The sequence below is a fragment of the Somniosus microcephalus genome, chromosome 9 (genome assembly GCF_052327205.1).
Source record: "Somniosus microcephalus isolate GS21.2 chromosome 9, FLI_Smic_1.0, whole genome shotgun sequence".
Classification (NCBI taxonomy): Eukaryota; Metazoa; Chordata; class Chondrichthyes; order Squaliformes; family Somniosidae; genus Somniosus; species Somniosus microcephalus.
In genome coordinates this window covers 163,261,078-163,280,779 of record NC_140995.1, presented here as the reverse complement: position 1 = coordinate 163,280,779, position 19,702 = coordinate 163,261,078, and the positions used below count along the sequence as shown (strand labels likewise).

The 19,702-nt window shown below is 41.8% G+C and overlaps 1 protein-coding gene across 2 annotated transcripts; it reads right to left on the bottom strand.

Moving 5' to 3' along the window:
- Positions 1–2,115: 2,115 nt before the first annotated feature.
- On the bottom strand, positions 2,116–18,322 carry pou3f2b (POU class 3 homeobox 2b). 2 transcript variants are annotated; one of them, XR_015079570.1, is made up of 2 exons: positions 15,694–18,322; positions 2,116–2,755 (listed from the first exon to the last, which is right to left on the bottom strand). XR_015079570.1 is itself a non-coding variant. In XM_085997434.1 (1 exon), exon 1 carries the CDS (start codon positions 16,981–16,983, stop codon positions 15,832–15,834), a length of 1,152 nt encoding a protein of 383 aa, XP_085853560.1. In that variant the 5' UTR covers positions 16,984–18,322; the 3' UTR covers positions 14,123–15,831. The 2 variants fall into 2 exon arrangements, 1 of the variants encoding a protein (XP_085853560.1); XM_085997434.1 differs by lacking the exon at positions 2,116–2,755 and having other exon boundaries at positions 14,123–18,322.
- Positions 18,323–19,702: the final 1,380 nt, after the last annotated feature.

The following is a 19,702-nucleotide window of genomic DNA, read 5'->3' as shown; positions in this document are numbered from 1 at the left end:
GTTGAGTTTCTAGGCAGAGTTTGAGGCTGCAGTTGTTCTGCATGGATTGATTGAGGAAGATGAGTTGATTTTAGAATTGTATTCTATATTTTTTCTATGGGCATGCTGCGCTTGTTTCACTTTATGTTTGATGAATGAGGAGCTATTTGGGCTTCAATTGCCATATTATTAACCAACAAGTGCCTGTGAAAGAGACAATTGAAAAGTCTCCATTGTGCCTACATCATACCAGTAAAGTTGTATGGCTGGCCTGAGATTACAGTTCAGTGTTTGAGAGGGCGCAGCAAAATTAACTCCCACTTGAATATCTTCTGGACTCGTTCCTTAGTCCAGTCATATTGGGCATGATACTACAAGAGATCAAGTCCACTACAGTTATCTGGATCATACTCCACCAACTGCATTATGTCTTTGTTCTTCCTGTTTAGGTCCCATTAGGTTCCATAATGGGATATTTAATTTACCTGTTTACCGTTCCTTTCCAGTTCTCTGGGGGCTGCTGGTTCTCTACCTTGCTCAGTGTGAAAGGGGTAATTATAGAAGGTGACTCAATCAGGGAGAATGATGCATTCTTTTCATATACCCCAAGCTAAATTTGCATATAGCCTCCTTTTTTGACTTATTGTGCATGAAGAAATAGTGGATTGTGCTGGTCCCACTGTTCACAGTTAATCCTTGGGCCTGTTCTAGGGCTGGACTTGGTGATGCCGCAGTCCTGGAGGACTCTGTACTTTTCTCTCCCATTCTCATTATATTGTGGGGAGGGGGGGATCTGCCACAAACATTGCCCTGCTTGCTTGTCCCTCTCATCTCCTCGCCTCCCTTCCCCTGCCCTCCCCTTCAAATATTACTGTTGCCAATTTTCCTCTGAGTTTCATTCTCCCACAGGTGTGGTATCCACTTATTTTTTCCAAATACTTGATCCTTTTCAGACTGGTCCTTTAGACCCCTGAAGATCAGGCCTAACAACTTTATTAATGTAAATTCTCTGACCTACTGTAAGGGTTCTAAGCAACCTATCAATATTAAGCCAGAATAGACCTCCCATGGTTCTTCCCAGCTCTCTTGTCCACACTCTCACCATAATACCTCTTGTCTTAGCTTGTATGATCCTTCAACTTCGCTCTTGATGTACTTAATTTTACCTCAGACGTTTGGTTGTTATCAACTTACAGTTAAGTTTGGTATTTTAAAAGTATTATTCTCAGGATGTGGGCATCACTGGCAAGGTTGGCATTAATGCCCATCCCTAGTTACCATGAGATGATGATGGTGGTGGGCCTTCTTCTTGTTTCGTTGTAGTCCATGTGGTGAAGGAGCTGCCACAATTTTGACCCAGCAACCATGAAGGAACGTTGATATATGTCCAAGACATAATGGCGTGTGACTTGGAGAGAAACTATGAGGTGATGGTGTTTACAATGCATCTGCTGCCCTTGTATTGTAGGTGGTGGAGCTTGTGTGTTTGGGAGGTGCTACCAAAGAAGTCTTGGCAGCTGCTACAGTGCATCCTGTAGATAATACACACTGCAGCTGCGGGTATGGTATGCTGGTAATGGATGTTTAGGTTAGTGGATGGGATGCCAATCAATTGAACTGCTTTATCCTGGATGGTGTGGAGCTTCTTGAGTATTGTTGCAGCTGCACTTATCCAGACAAATAGGAAGTATCACACTCCTGACTTGTGCCTTGTAGTTGGTGGAGAGGCTTTGGGGAGTCAGGAGGTGAGTAATTATAATCGTGCTATTCTGTTGTATACTATATGAGGCTCACCTTAAAAAAATATATTTGATCTTGCTTCATTTGTGCTTTGATTTCCCCATCAAGATGTGAGTGGGATGAATCAAATATTGCGACGTCCTTCTCCGGTAAATGCGGAATGGTAGGCACCAGTCTATGAAATTAAACTCCCAGTGTAAGCCCACCTTATTCTCTAAAAAGGCAATTCGCTTCTTCTTCAGATATTTCGTGAGCGTGGTCCAAGCGAAGAATGAAGAGACCCATTCAATGATTTGAATCTGCAGAGAGATGGAGAGCAGCGTTCCCTACCACATGAACTTCGGGGCCAAGGTGTGTACCTAATTTAGAGAGAGATGGGGGTCTCTCCTCTATTAATAAATTAAGCTGCCACTGAGGGAGCCGAAATTACAACTGTTTAATTAGTTTGGATTTGACATATTCCAATTCGAAAGCGAGAACCAAGATCTAACAATGAAACTGAATGGACACGGTATTTGTCAAGTGATAGTCATTGTTACACAACATTGCTGAGAAGCTATGAAAAGGAGAGATAAGCCTAAGGTAGAGGAGAATATTTTATTTTATGACCTACATTTTGGAGAGTGTCCTTATTTCAACAAGTTACATCCTATATTTACAAATTACATACACTATATCTGAGCCATCATTTTAACTGAAAATAACCCTTGACCCATTATTGTTTATATTTCAATCAGTTGCTCAATCGAACCTCCCGTCAATTCTTCGGTTTTTAAAAGATGTTTAAATATACTGCAAATATACGCACAGTGAAACAACTAGCTAGTTAAAAGTGAATTACTGTAATAGCCAGTAATTATTGTAACTAGCTTCCTCGTCGCAAGTATTGATCTTAAGAAATATACCTGCACTGTGCAACGCTCCTGTCAGGCGCAGCCTCACAGTGCCTGTTGTAACCTGAACATCGGTTAAATCTGGACAGTGCCGCTGGATATCGTTACATAGGACCAGTTTGTTTCATGTCTTTCAGCGGAACCTGTAAAGAAATGATGGAAATTAACATAGTTTGCCGTGTTTACATAACAGGTATAGAATGAATACTGTACTTCTCCCCAGACCAATCGAGTGCCACGTGAAACCTTACTTTTATTGGGATGGGACTGTTCACTTAAAGCTTTAGCTTAACAGCGTGCTTCTCAGCAACGTGTAAAATAGGACTTTGCATTGCAAGATATTGCTTCCTAATGATTTAAACTGAAGATTTAAATGATTGAAATATTTGTTTAAAACGGGGCCGCAGCATTGTCGCGGTCTTTGTATGTACACGGCCCACGGTCCGTGTATCCAGTGGACCCTCACATGTTGCTTTTGTTTCACAAACAGGGGGAAATATCACAGCATGAAGTTGTTCCCTATAAAGTCAGTATAACAAACTGGAACATTTATCAGTTCCGTATGTGTGTGTGTGTATTAGGTCCAAAGGCGTGGTGGACTAGTTTCCACTATTCCTGAATTCAGTTATTGATGGTAAAGTATTAAAATTTTGACCTGCATTTGTGAATTTTATTTCTTAAATGGAGATTCTAGGAACTGTAGTATCTGTTTTGCCGGAAATATTTACTACGGCATTTGATAAGATTGAAATGCACTCGGGAGGTACTATATGTTTCAGCATAAATAAAAATCGATCTCACAGCTCTCTAATAAATATTTAGGTTTAATCTATTTTATGAATGATGTAAACAATAGATTTGGGCCAGCAGTGGAATTTAGACTAATTTTGTAAATCAAAACCGTTATTAAATTATGAAATAACCTGCTCGGATTTGAGGTTGGTAATAACGAAGTTAATGGCGGAAATCAAATTGCAATGATTCAATTATTTGCGGAAAAAGTCGGCGCATGGCTCAACCCGAAGAAGTTGCACCCCTCGCTGGGTCTGAGACCTCTATACCTGTCTACACTGTAACTATTGTCAGGCTGTCACAAACTTCCCGAAATCTATTGTGCTAAGTTTCAAAGCTATTGGCATTTATATACTCAAATGTTATATTAAAATTTGAGTATATTGCCATCTATTATTGGGTGACACGTTCTTTGAATGGTTGAAGAGAAATTCTGGGAAACACTTGCTTGCACTATAGCATATTACAGTCCTTAAATAAAACCAAAGCAATTTGCCTAGAGGGTGCCTTGTTGGTTCAATGCAGCATTTTGCCCTGCACTGTCAAAGTGACATATTTCCTGTCATTTCATTGACTATAGAGTCTGAACTTTGCAATCGCACAGATCAAAGTTTTTTTCCCATCCAAAACGTATTCCTTCTCGGGAATGTTGGTGGTTGAGAATTTTAAAGACTGCAATAACTCGTTGAAAGTAGAGGGCTTGTTTAATCCAGGAATCGGTGGGTGTGCGTGCTTCACACTGCTGACAGAAGCACCTGTGTGAAACTGCCTACTTGGAATTTATTTTTAATTTAAATGTATTTGTCAAGATTTTGTGCTGGTTCCGTTCTTTTATTTTGCATTTCCAGGCAACCTGAGTAGAGAGTAATGAGGGCGGGCAGGTGGAGTTTTTGTAAAAGTTCAGCCATGATCTTATTGAATGGCCGAGCAGGCGCGAGGGGCTGTATGGCCTACTCCTGCTCCTATTTCTTATGTTCTTATTAAACAAATAGATATAACAAAAATGCCTCAACAACAAAAAAATCACGAGCTCATTACAAAATGAGTTTCCCTGTCCCTCGGCCTGCACTTGCTGTAAACATGCTGACATTTCAGACCTGGGGTTTCTTTGATATTCAATGCATGGACCAAAATAGACACATTCAACAGAGGAATGTGACAGGCTTCCGGAACATCGGTGCGGACAGGTCACTGGGTCCACGCTCTTCGAACTTATAAAGAATGAAAGACTTGTATTTATTTAGCACTTTTCGACCTCAGGACGTCCCAAAGCGCTTTGCAACCAATGAAGTACTTTTGAAGTGTAGTCACTGTTGCAATGTAGGATAACGATAAGGATGTGTTTTTTTTAAAGAGTTTGTGTCGTGTGTTTTGAGGGAGGGGTGAATTTTCTTGGTACTTTTACACTTGACCTTAGTGAAATCCTAAAGTTGTTTGTATATAGCTGGGACAGATTGACTCAGTGCCAGTTTGTAGATGATAGTGATCAAGCGGATGCAAAACTGTATATTAAGACTTAATTTTTACACTTTCTACAGTAACATTACACTAACATTCAGGCACTGGCTGCATATTCTGACTGACGATTGCTTTCGTTGTGAACTCTTGCTTCATTTACACAATCTGCTGTGGGCTCTTCTGTTTTAATGTGCTCGCAATTATGTAAAATGCAGGGCTACGGGGAAAGGGCAGGGGAGTGGGACTAGCTGAGAGTCGGCACGGGATTGACGGGCCGAATGGCCGCCCTCCGTGCTGTAACCATTCTATGATTCTATGAAGACGGTTTGTAAATCTGACTCCAGATTACTCATTCTAAAAATAAATGAACAAAGTCTCTTCAGATTTCTTCTTGTCGTTTAACTGTATACAATTTAAATCATTCGCTACATAAGGCTCCCCCCTATATAAAAAAAAAAGTAACTCATTCCCCCAGGCAGATGTTCCACCGATTTACGCGCCCAACAATTTGCCACAGTCGTGTTTCGTAACTGCATTTTGTAATTATCGCGGAAGGGCGCTGCGGGAAACATTTATACCTTTAAGGACGGCAGAGAGAAACTTCCTCATTAGCGAATTTCACAATAACGCACACATATAAATAATCATAAATATTGTAGTGTGTAGAAGTCAAGGGTTTACAGGATAAATTACAGCATCCCTAGGGTGGCAAGGTTTTCCAAGTTTCCATTCTATTTTGAAGTATGAGATCGCAGGTTAATTCACAGTGTTAACCCCTTTCTCTGGTGTTGATGGGCTCCAACCTGGTTTACTCCAACAGCTCGGAGAACATCAATGTCCATGTCGACACTCTAGGTTGCAGCAGCAGTCTGGATGTGTATTACTATTTCGCATTTACCAACCTATACCGAGTCAATTCAATGTTTATAGTCAAACATGAGTTAGACTATACCCAATAAGAAAAGTTGAAAATAGTATAAATTAATGTTCGAATCGGAATCTCACTCATTTGGCGCAAAACTTAAGCTTGTATTCCTCATCTGAAGAAAAAAGTATAAGCTATGTGAAGAGAAAGAATTCGGTTAGAGTGATGACCTATCCAGTAATTTTCTTCAAACTTAAAACATATATAATTTCCTCCATTCAACTACCGTCTCCTACCGATGTACATTTTATATATACATACACACAGATATATCGTTACTTTGGTATTGTTTTCCAGCGGCTACAACGTGTAAACGTCAATAGTTCACTAGCGTGTCTGCTGGGCATTGCCATCCAGCCTATTTCGGAAACGCGGGACGACTTCATAGATTGTGCTCTGCTTTGGAAGAATTGGAAACCAAGTTCAACTCCGTGACTGGCCGTGCGAAGTAATCGCTAATCTTTCTCCTAAAGATCGGATTGTTCTGCTTTACATGATGACAAACACAAACACACGCGGCTAACTTTTAAAGGGACCACCATTGAGACATTTTTCTAAAGATAAAAATTAGTCCTGTAATGTTCCACGTATGACCAGTATTACAGTGCTGGGTAGTTTTGTGTTTTATATTTTATGGGAGGCATCATGTGTGTGTTCAACCAAGTACGACTAATTCCATTCAACCTCAATGGAAGCAATACAATATTCATTAACGTGCACATTTCTACTCCACCGGAACTAACAAGTATTGACCACAATAAAGCAACATTTTGTTTGATTAATAATAAACATTGCAGGATGGTGTATCTACAACTGACACTTACCGTAAATTAACTAACATGCCAATTTGAGGTGGCAATGCAATCCTTGTTCTGTTATTTCTGCCCGTGTTGTACATCACATGTAAAACAAGCGTCCCCTCTTTTTGACGGACTGATCAATAGGTGATTGATTGATCAGAGAGCCGTCACTCTGATTAGAACAATCAGCCAATCGTTTAGCGACACTCGCTCTGTTCCCGACTCTGCAAATAAACCTCCGTTTACCATCGACTTTTCAAACAATTCGGTTTCGTTTTTCGTTGGAAGATCTGTAATGGTGTCGTCGCGGAAAATTTCACAAAAGCAGTCACTTCGGGCAGATTTTTTTGGTGTAAAGGAACCTGAATGTTTCGAAAACCGCTGGAAGCGGTAGTTGCCCATTCTAACCGATAGGGCGCGCCAGTGTATCATGTTCGGACAGTCGGGACCGGAGACAGTCAGCGCTTACAAGCACACAGACACACGAACTTTCAAAACACTTCATGTTTTGTGTGTATGTTAAGAAGTTTGGATATGCTGTTGAATGTGTCGGTGCAGGAAAATATTCAAATCAGGTTTCCATGAAAGAAATATGTCTCCTTCGAAGCCATAGATAAACTGTATTTAACAACTGACAAAATATCCTATCTGTACCAGCTTAGCATGCACTTGCCTGAATGCTTTCAGAAAGTTGGCAGTATTGTTAGTAAACATTCAGCAATGTAGCTGACAGCAGTGCTACTCCAGTAGGCTTTCTTTCTTTTTATTGCTGGCGTACAAAACTGTGCTGCAATATGAAAACTACATTGATTTCCTCGGATGAACTGCATTAGATTTCCTGAACTGACTGAAATATGCTGAATTAGTCTGGTCCTGTTGGTTTACAAGACGGCGCCCAGAGATCAAACAGAAAACCTATCAAAGACATGTTAGAAATGTATTTTTCAGCCTGTTATATGCAACAACAAAAAACGTTTACGAGATGGCATTTATTCAGTTGACGTGAGCTGGAATATTCAATATTTGTAGATGACTTTGTATTTTGTTTTACTTTCTGGTAGTGCGCTTATCAAGGCTGATCGACGTAAACACGGAATTGTTTGTGGCGCAAAATACAACGAATTAATTCTGGTAGCAATGACAATATCCATATTTCTCTATAATTTAGACTTGCCTCGAACACTGCTTACCCTCGAAGTTGTCTCTCAATTAAGTGACCTACTTTTTTTTTAAATCATTAAGTTGGCGCGGGCTCGACGGGCCGAATGGCCTCCCTCTGTGCTGTAACCATTCTATGATTCGAAGTTGCTGATAAGGTTTCTCAGCACGGGGCCACAATTTGCTGCGGCGGTGTACATTGGTATGGTATTGTATACAACATGCTCTCGGAAAAGGAACGCGTGCTAGCTGGTGCGATCATTACCTGTCCGCCAGTTAACTCCGCACTCTTATTAAAGATTCACAAGAGCAGATTCTGATCCCAATTCCACGAAAGTCAAAGACTTTGTAAATGGATGAATAATTGATTGTCTTTCCGCTCTGTTCCTGTCTCCATTGCTTTGGGACCAGGAATTTTAAAAAAGCCCAATTCATTGTTTATAATCCACGGTGCACCAAGAAACTTTCTCATCTTACAACAGACAGTCGTCTTTCATGTTATGTTGAAAACTGGTTTCTATCCTTCATTTTTTATGTGACTGGCTTTTTTATATATATATCAAACCGGTCGCTACAATTCTAAAGGCACGAAACTGGTGTAATGGGAAATGCGGTGGAGATGTTTCCCCTAATTATTTTAACAATATTACGAATTCTTGTTTTGCCAACGCTTCATTTCTATTTATTAAAAAAGTATATATCTGAAATATTTAAAAATTCAACAGTATCTACTGACATGTATGCCTTTCCTGCGTTTATCTTTTGATGACTTTTAAACTCTCCTAACTTTCCCCCCACGCACATATGCAAACATATGTACAATTATTACTCCTGCTATGAGTTTCGTTCAGTGTTCAACTTCATTTCAAATTGCAAGTGCAACTCCAATTAAACGAGTCTGCCCGGCCCACGAGTGCCAGTGACTAACCAAACAACCCGCAGTAACTCACAAGTAGACGCTATTGAAGTGTTGCCACCGAAATTATAAATTATATATGTACGCATCTACAATAAAATCATTATTGAAAATAAAGATCCCAAAAGGGCCGGCCCGTGAGTTTGCTGCAGTCCAGCAGCAGCGTAAGAACCGCATAAAGATTGCGGCGGATATATCCCCGAACTGGTGTAAATGTTAGGAGAAATAAAATTAAGTAAAATTTACATTTTTAATAACAAAGAACAGCGCGGCTGTTGAAAATGAGGTTAAATAAATATAAATCATATTAATTAGAAATGGGCGTTTTTAAATTGTTTTATTGTGCGATCGCACTGGTGGTACGGGATTGCTGATACTGAACAGAGGAAATATTTTATTCGTTAATAGATGAAGATCTAAGGTCTCCCTTCATCGTGTATATTATGATCAACTGTATCTATGCCTCCAAAACACCATTTCCAGGTATCCGTTACCTGCTCATAAACCGGCATTATACGTGATTCATTTGCAACCAGTGCGCATTATAATTTATGGATCTTTGGATAACTTTCAATAAGCAGAATCAAAAATACACTGGCCTAAATTATTTCCTACTGCTCCTGGAAGGTGTGCCCTTTTCTACTTGCAGCGACGTGCTGTGTATTGATGGAGTGGTGTGCTGGATGTAGATTCCTTTTCAGTGTAGCGCTGATGATTTTCAGACACATGAAGGAGCTGATGGACTATGCTATAAACAAGCTCGCCAACTTGAAATGATGTGTAGTTAACCCTTTGAATACTTATTTCCCACTTTTTGTAAAACGCACGTGCTTTCTATCAGATAACAGCCACCCATACGGTTCTCTGGGATTGTATTGGAAATAAGGAGCATTTCCTTGTCGTTCCTGATTGTTTTACGTGCCTGTTTGTTCATTGTTGTGCAAACTGCAAACATCGAAAGATTAACAATTATCGTGCAAGATATCACCAGATAGTTTAGCTGTAACACTACACATACTGTTGGGGTATAGGCACGGGGAATGTGACCGTCTGATCGGCAGAATAATTTACACACGTGTCTTTTTTTTCGCGTCCCTATCCTTTAAGAGACACAACTTGCATATTTACTGACTGGAATACTAGAGCTATGTGAATGTAAGTGAAGTCTCAAGGATATATTTTGCTCAAAGTTAAATAAAACGATTTTATTAAACTACCATTACTTATAATAACAGGTTAATAAAAAAACACATTCTTTAACTTTATACCTGAAAATATCCCCTCAGTGTCTGCGACACATGGAGTATTGTTTAAGGTAGTAAAATGCGCATATTTGGCATATATGTATATAAACTATTCTAATTATAATCAACAATCAAACTCAAGTAACTTTGTTAATACACGGTAATGTTCTTCTAAAGCCATTGACAATGCAACTTGATTCGGGAATTCCTACAAAAACTCCTTTCCACCGGTCTCAGATTACTTTCTCGCCATTGTGGTCAATGATTGACATGAGACATCTCTATTGTAGCTGCGACAGCACCCTTCACCTTCTAATTGTCTACCTATGTGTGTGTGTTTTATGTGTGCATGATCGGTACATGAGTGTTGGTGCTGAAGTATACATTCGTGTTCGTTAAATCCACTTTCTATAACTTTCATTTCTCCCATCTTTCTGCATCATCTGTATTCATATTCGTCTGTCTGGACATCCCAGTTGCCTGTGTACATATATAATCTTGGTTGTGCGCTGTATGATTTATGCATTCTGCGTCACTTTATACGTCTGTACAAGCCGTGGATTTCAATGTTCAGCGTATCAATGTGTATTTAACGAATTGGGTCTCTGACAGTTCTGTACGCCTATAGTTGTGTGAACAGATTCTGCTTCCAAATCTGTCCCACTATCTCGGTGCTGGTGTAGTTGGGCGAGTCTGACCGTTTGGCTGGACAGCGCGTTGATTTAATATACAATCTGATTTTCGGTATTATTGAGTGCTCTGTTTGTTCGGGTCCCTTCGAGTCAATTACATGTTCACTTAATTCAATGCACTGAACGTGTCGGTGTAAGTGTACATGTCTGTATGACCATACGTGTGTCTGGGGTGCATGTGTCTAAATCTGCCCTTGCACGTTGACGTGTCTTTAGAAGTTTCTGTCGGATTTGTTAGAATCTACGCCAGCCTTTACTTGCATTAACTCCTGTGCAATTTTGTTCCAGTTTGTACCGTGTGAGCCCGTATGCTTACTTTGGACATTAGTGTGGTTGCCTTTGTTCGTGCATTTGCACACACCGGCCTCTAGTAGTTTCTACTGAAGTTTGCATAGTTTTGAAGGACGTGTGAACGAACGCGCCCCTGATTTTGCCCTCTTTCTGACTGGAAGTAAATAAACCGTCCATCCGTCCCCCCAAATGAAATGAACCCGTTAATTATACAACCGGAATGGTCGCAATTTAGGATTGAAACAAAAAACCTGAAAGTTCTAATTTAACTGATTTCGTTCAATGTCCAATTCGCGTTTTCCCCCTGAAATCCTGGGTTAAAATCTATTCTGTGTATGGTGTTAATGAGCAGCGGGTCGAAGCGCTGTCTGAATGTTTTATGGACTGGGGAGGGGACTGTTTGAACGCACCGAGATGTTTATTTATAGATTGAAAGGCGTCCAACAAGTAACTCACGGTTCTGAACATATCCTTCACAAGACGTGAGGTCCAAACCACAACACACAGGCACCAGCACTCTCACAATCGCAAGTTGCCGGTTTTAAATATATCTTTTTTAAAGGTTCTTAACGATTTAAAAAACTTATCAGCGTTCAGGTATGTCATCCTGGTTTTTAAATATATAAATATTGCAGTGTTTAAAAAATGGAATGATGTAATTATCACTATATATAAATATAATGACACTATCCGAAACATGAATTTACTGTAATTTACTCAAATTAGGACAGTATTTGAATATGCTCATCGTACCGGCATTTTCGCAATAATATGTTAGTAATATCCGATATGTGTGAGCTGCTCGAATTGCACCCCCCCCCCCCCCCCGGTAAAGAAACCGTCTGGAAACCACACAAACTCTTTCAAATCGCGCACGTTGTAGCCTCGGACAGAGCAGTGTTTGGTCTCGAAGTTCATTTTTTTCGCCAACAAACATATCACTTAAATCTATTGCAAAGGTTTGTGTTTTTAAGGAAATCGCTCGCTGTCACTCCACTAAGTTTTTGGAACAGAAAACAATCTTTCATGTTCATAATACTCATTAACTTGAATGAATGCAAAAACAGGGCAGCGCAAATATATTGTATTAATTATATTATATGTCAGCTGACTATTCTAACTTCGACTAGCTTAAAATTGCAAGTCCATTATACAATCCGTCCTTGAAGTCAAAAGCAATTTCTCTCTCTCCGGGAAAATCTATGGCATGACTCAAAAAGACAGACGGAATTAAAGTTAACCAATTTTATAGGTTGCCTTCAGTTTAGTTTGCCTGGGGTTGTGGATGGGGGGGGGGGGGGGGGGAGGGGAGACTGAACACTGTGTTTTAAAACAGTATATGAAAACAAATTAATGGGTATATTATGTGAACCTAATTTAATAATTCCTCTTAATAGTGAAATGCATCCGAAACATCCCCTTCGCGTTAGATCTCGGAGCTAATCCATTTAGAACAGGTTTTCTTTTTGCGCGGCTTCACTTCACTTGTTGGTGTGAAACTAATTTAAAAGTGGATTGTCGCATCAAACATTGAACTATTACAGGAAATTCGGCGAAGGAGGCGGCGCTCACCGTTTTCTACAGACTGAACAACTTTTAAGTAACGATTGCACTTACAATAAGAACTAAGGATAATCTGGAAACTCGGGGTATTTTTTTTTTAGAAGTTTGTAAATTTAAATTTGCACTGAATAAATAAATAAAACTTGCATTTACTAAAAAGTTCTGTTATTATCCAATAGTCATTACTTTTTGGCCACCTACGCGCTGTGTGCAGGTTGGATTGACTACAATGAATATCTATTATATAATACAACGACAACGGTACTATCTGAAGTAACGCATTTCTATATTAGTCACAAGGACATATTCACTTCACAGATATAGTTATCACTTTCTTAAAGTTTAGCAATTCAACGGGAACCACAATACAAGGAAATATTCAGCAGGAAAGAATACGGGATGTAATAGCTTTCCTCCAGTTTAACCACATTTCCCTCCCCCTCCCCAAATAACTAGCATATCCGATAGTTAACTGTAATAATGATAGCTTGTCAGAAGAACTAAATTGGTCACAAATTTAAATAAATGCTCACTCTACGAGACCAACAAATGATATTAAACGCCAGCAGGTAAGATTGAACTGCTTTGGCGGAAAGCCGCCGGTTGATCGTGGCCCTGTGTGTGTGTGTGTGTGTGTGTGTGTGTGTGGCGCTGCCCAGTAGAGGGCACTCGCACTCCTTGCAGACCATGCAGTGGCTGCTATTGAACAATGCACCCGGATCCATACCCAACTCAAACATTTCACCCGATCAGCACGTTTGTGGTCAGAAAACACTTCTTCTTTCTGTCAAATTTCTCTTTGTATTGATAAGATAATTTAGCTGAATATGTTCTGTACGCGTGTAATATTGACTTAACGCAGAAGCGAGCTGGTGTCCAGCCAGCCGATCGGAGCTTTTAATCCTCAAAAAGAAATCCAATTTACCAAATGTTGCAACCAATTCAAAAAAAAAGACACGTTGCAAGCGGTTATTTAAAATATACATAAATAGAATAAAATATTTTTTATCATGGGAGAAATCCGGTAGTTTTACACTACCCGGGAAGTAACACGTGCAGGATACTGGAAACTGACCACTATGGTATTTAAGTTAAAATATGCAATAATCTAAAACAAAAAGTAGATGTGGCACATAAATAAAATGCGTGCAGATTAGTTTTAACCAATATGTATTTCCTAAAGGGGATCATCTGTGTGATTCGTATTATTTATCATGTAAAGTATATGCAATATATACTAAATTAAGATTTTAGGCTTTAAAATCTAAACTGCTGATTCAGTAAGTAAGCAAATATGTGTGCGCGAATGTAACATTGACACATACAGATCGAACGTGCTAAATCATGATTTGAAAGCATGTTTTGTCTGTATACGCACATTAAAAATAAATAAAATACATATTCCTTACGAAATCAGCATATTTTGTAAGGCATACGTAGATATGTGTGTGTGTATATTTATATATATATATATGTGTGTGTTTCTCAATATCTGTCGGGGTTATCTTTATAAGGTTAATGCCGTGTTTATGGAAGTGAATATTATATTCATACCCTTATTATAGAATAATAAGTGAGGCCATGATACGGATTTGGAAGACAAACTATGCGCTCTCGCCACCCGCTCAGAAAATGTCATATCCCCACAAAACCAAGACATAAGACTTCAAGGTTGTGCGATTGCTTGTTTTATGTAAGTAATAAAATATTACTTTAACATAAATATATAAGGGACTCTGCGTTGTTTCTTTTATCTTCACAAGACACATTGAAATGTACCAAAAAACAATCTTTTCAAGAGAAGGGGAAAAAAAGCATAACGGAAAAATTTACATCCCACACATAACATCTAATCAATGAAAGCTACAGAAGAAACAGTTTCCAGAACTTCTTTTAAAGAAATAAATACATTGAGGCAGGCCACGTGAAAATGATATTAAAATTCCCTGGGCAGCATTATGGAAAAAATGTATACAAGGAAAAAAAAATCATTCAGATAATGTTTTTCTTCTTCAGTTCAAAAGACAAATATATGCAACATATATACATAGTGGTATAAGATGTGCATGGTAACCGCTCTCCGTAAACCTATGAGAAAAGGTTCTAACAAAGTACTCCACGTTCAACTTCATGTTACTAAACGGACAGACACAAATTTAGTTCGTGTCTCAGGATTATTTTTTTCTGTACCAACCTATCTGACCCGGCGTTTTTTAATTTTTTTAAATGTTTTTCTAACACTTCACTAAATTTTATTGTCTTTAGGAATCGCTATAACTGCGGTTAAATTACAATCATATCACCACATCAAAATATCTCAAATATGTACATACCTTTTCTAGAATTTTGAATGTTTGGATATGTTCTTTGTAAGAAAGCGCAATATACTGATATGTTTTAAAGGTTTTTTGTCTCATTTGTATCCGACTGTAGATTGTTTTTATGTTAGATTGTAGGCGCACGTTTAATAAGTACAATGTTTTATACTGCAATATATTTTTTTCGGGAAAAAAATGTGGCAGGAACTACAACATTTTGACTCTGAGTTTTTCTTTATTCATTATTGTACAGTGCTAATTCGGAGGCGTTAAGACGCTAGCTAGCATATTTGTAATCTTCCTGTCATATAAAAAGGTATTGCATTTCTTGCCACCGGAATTAGTTCTTATTAAACATAGGGATAAAACTTTTAGTCGGTGGTCCGTAGTACTTTATAGCGCCTGATATTTATCGATTTATCATTCATTTATTTACTTTTGTTTGTTTGTGTGAATTGATCCCGTTTGCTATTTCGCAGCTCCCAACTTCAGATCCTGGAGAGAATTGTGTCGTTCGAGCTGAGCCCCTCTCTGCCTGATTGACACAGCCTATTTTCTGCTCACATACACAGCCTCTCGTCTCTTACAATTCAGCGCTCAGGAGAAATATCTCCCATTCTGTTGAGATTTTTTTTAAACCCGCAAATGACTAGGACGGTGGCTAGTCCGGAGAGCAGTGTCTTGGAATTTCCTTTTTCTTCCTTTTGCCCTTTCCTCCAACAAACAAAACTGCAGCTCGTGGCCAAATCCTCCTCTGCTTTCCTACAAAAAAATCCCTTTGCCCCCGCCTGTCACAGTGGATCTATACATTAACAATTATAGCAGCCTTTCAGGTCACATTCTATCTAGGCAGTTTTGTGTCTCTTTGCCACAGTTTTGTAAAGGTATGTATATCAGTGCCTCTGTTATTATTTATATACTCACTCCATTTGCCTGCGAGCTCCTTCTGTATAGGTCAAAACACATCATTAACATGTGCTATCGTAACGATAGTCCAGTGTTTTAAGCTGTTCGTTAAGAAAAGAACAAATAAAAGGAACAAAAAGTGAGAGGAGTGACCATTCACTGTACAGAAGTCTGAACCCCATGATGTGACGGTGGAGTGTCTCTGGCCCCATATACATCCTCGGCTCCGGGGTGAGCTCCTCCGGGAGGAGTCATTCGTTTCTCTTTTTGTCTTCTGTTACAAAACCAAACCCTGACCACCTCCTTTTCCAGCTGCAGACTGTCCGCCAGAGAGCTGATCTCCTGGGCCGAGGGCTTGGGGCACTTCAAAAAATGGCTCTCCAAAGCCCCCTTGACGCTCACCTCGATCGAGGTCCTCTTTTTCCTCTTCCTGCCCTGGGCAGCGATTTTGTCTATGCTGGTGGGGCTCCCAGACGAAGAGTCAGCCTCCTCCAGCCACTTGTTCAGCAAGGGTTTGAGTTTGCACATGTTTTTAAAGCTCAGCTGCAGCGCTTCGAACCTGCAGATGGTGGTCTGCGAGAAGACGTTGCCATAGAGGGTCCCAAGAGCTAGTCCCACATCGGCCTGGGTAAATCCGAGCTTGATCCTCCTCTGTTTGAACTGCTTGGCGAACTGCTCCAAATCGTCCGAGGTAGGGGTGTCCTCGTCCGAGTGGTCGTGGCCCTGATGCTGATGCTGATGGTGCTGTTGTTGATGATGTTGCTGCTGGTGGTGTTGACCATGGTCCCCGTGGTGCTGTTCTTCGTGAGCTTCCCTGAGCCCGTGGTGCATGCCTTGGGTCGTTGCCGGGTTGATCATGCCGTTGACCGTGAAGCCCGGCTGGGAATAGATGAGGCTCTGCCCGTTGGATGTCATGCTGGGGATGTGGGCTGAGGTGGTGTTGCCCCATGCTCCGTGGTGGTTGCCGTGCTGGTGGACCATGTGAGGGGGCCGGTGGTGCAGGGTGCCCCCGCTGTGGAGATCGTCCCTTGCCGATTGCACCGAGGGCTTGATGTCTTGCTGGCCGAGGGGACTGGCCGCCACGCCGGCCGACCACGGAGACCCCTCGGCGTGAGAGAGAGCCGTTAACCATTGGTGAGCGTGGCTGAGAGGGTGCCCATTGCTTTGCATGTAATCGTTCTGGACCAGTTTCTGTGCATCCCTGTAGGCTGTCCCTTGTTGCATGCTCCCCGGCTCGGCGTGCACGATGGAGTTGGAGGTGAGGATGTTGCCGCTCGTAATGTAATGATTAGATGCTGTGGTCGCCATGACTTGCTAAGCCGGAGTGATCTGACTTGTTAAACGAGCCGAGCCTTTGACAACTTGCACCGAGCTCGGATCATTTGCAGCGCCGAGCAGGAAAAGCCGACGCTGTGCGCGCGCCGGCCCCGGCCTCCCATTGGCTGCTCGCCTCTTGATTGATGTGAGGACCCATGGCAACCCGGGCCGGGTAACAGCATCCGAGGCAGGCGATTGGCCGCCCGGGCCTGGTGGGGGATTTCTTTTATTGCTCTCTGGACCCATGCAGGCAGGGCAACCACGCGGAAGGAGGAAAAGGGGAAGAGGAGGGGAGGAGGAGGAGGAGAAGAGAGGAGGGGGGAGAGCAGAGCAAAAAAAAAAGCTCTCGCTCCTGTTCTTAGAAATAGAAATCAAAACAAAAGCAGCAAAGTGAACAGCTTGAGAGCTCCAGAGTCTGCCCCTCGGTGTAACGGCGGAAGATAATACCGTGCGGTTTCAAACCAAACCCGACCTGAAAAGCAGGAGGCCTGAGAAGAAGAAGAAGAAAAAAGAAAGTGCAAGTGTATTAAATACTAGGAAACAATAGGAACACATTAACAAACACTCGGGGAAAGCTGCCAAACAACTCAAGAGCTCCCTGCGTTTCACAGTGGCTGCCCTGTTGGGTTAAAAGAGAAATATGTTCACAAGGGAGCAATGTTCCAACTTTCTAACACATTTCGTCTACCTTCCTGTGCCGAAGTGAAACCAGCAAACGCGGCTCGCTCCTCTACAGAATTCGTTTTTTGTGCACTTTAGCGCGCACTCCCTTTATTTTGCAGGATCGGTTACTTTTTAAAAGTGTTTAAATTCCTGCCGCAGGAGCTCTTGGATCCACCGAGCGACCAGCTCATTATATCAGGATGGATCTCGACGTTTAGCAACTCCTAAAACTGTCTGCCGCTCCAAGGACTCGGCCAGTTAATCCAACCCTGCTCGTTCCGGGTCGTTAAACTTAAAAATGGTCTTTGAAATGTTACAATTTAGTGAAAACTATTCCCCGTTCCGTCCACACTTGTTCAGGGCCACTAGCGAGAGATCGGGGCGGCCTCTGCCGCTGGCTGTGTGATCAGCTCTGTTTCATACATTGTCCCTGTCTGTCAGCCCTCCTGCGCTGAGAGCGGCGAGATCTGCCGCCAGTGTCCGCGTCCATTGGCACCAAAGTTTGCCCGTCTCGGGAAGGATGGCGATTCCCCCCTCCGCCTCCGCCAGCTGCTCCAGGCACTGCTCCCCCTCCCTCTCGTGTGATGGATCCCAGACTACTTCCCGAGGCAGGGACCGGGGCAGAGCCCGGGACTGGGACTTCAGTGATAACTCCGTTCATATTGTCATTTGCAGACCAGCGCGCTCCCCGTTTCCGGTGCGATCTGGTTCACAGATGGTAATACAAGTGCCCCAGACTGGACTGGAAGCAGATTCCGACAGTCCTGTCATTGCTCGTGGACTGCAGAATCCACTACAGTTTAAATCGGAATACAACCAAATTCGCCTAACTCTAAACTCGGCCCACAGTCAGCAGAGCACTCGCCCTGGCCCCAGGTTTGGTATCAAGCCAGGCTTGTTCTCAGGATTGATCTCAGCACCTGCTTCAGTCCATTCTGCGAATATTTACGCTGGAAATGGGAAATGCTTCACTTTGCAAATGACAGAATAAAAGGGGCCTTCGAGTGATCCCGAGGACGAGTCCGATGCTGAACCATAGACTAACAGTTGTACTTTAAATTGCAACGTTGAGCTCTTCCCATTTCCGGTGCAGTCTGGTTTGCAAAGAACACTGTCAGACTTTTTGTAATGTAATGAGAGACAGTGATACTGAACCTGAGTCTGAGACTGAATGGGGTAACCGAGGGCGCCTTTGTACTGGGAAATTCAGCTCCTCTTTCTGTTTAGCACGACGCTAAACCTCTAGTGTAAATCTGTAGCAAGGGCCAAACTCGCTCGAAAGAGAAGCGATCAGACACTGTTGGGGCGGGTTGAGTCTAACACGCTTTGGTTTGACACTACATCTAAACCTCAGGGCCTCCCCCGGACATACTTGGAACCTCTCGGAAGATCATTTGAAAGTTTGGAGAGTGGGGATTTTCCCCAGGGCACTTTCTAAACATTTAAATGATATCTAATGTGAGAGGTGCATTGTGCATCCATGCACAAAGGACTTTCCTTGGGTAGGACCACTGGAGAGATAGTCAGACCGAACCGGGCAGTGTTAACAGAGTGCTGCCTGGCTGGGAATCTCAGCCTATTGATCTGAGACTTTGAGTTGCAGTGTACTGTAAACGCAGACTAGACTAAAGGTACATTGATATTTCAACTGCAGTGTCGCGGGAAATCTTTGCAGTGATGCTAAAATTGCAATATAGCACTTGATTGTGTTAGCCCACCCAAAGCCCCACAGCGTGGGAGCCTTGGAGGAGGCGGTCTCACACTGCTCGAGTTTGACGCCGTATGGAACTAACCAAAAGCTCAGGGGGTCCCAGGGATTCTTCTGACGTTCCTTAAACCTACTCGGAATTGACTTAAATGCCGAGGGAGTGCAGGCAGCTGCCCTCTGGTAATTGCTGGGAGAGGAATGCTGTGCACGTGTGTAACCATACATGTGCAGCGCTCCCTCCTGGGCAGGGGAATTGCACTTCCAGCTAAGCAATATAAATGGGCTGGTACCTGTCTGAAATCGATAGTTACGCTATAAATGCAGTAAAACTCTGAAACT

What these genes read in the sequence shown, in the direction of transcription:
- pou3f2b (XM_085997434.1), bottom strand. Translation starts at nt 16,983, where the DNA reads ATGGCGACCACAGCATCTAATCATTACATTACGAGCGGCAACATCCTC.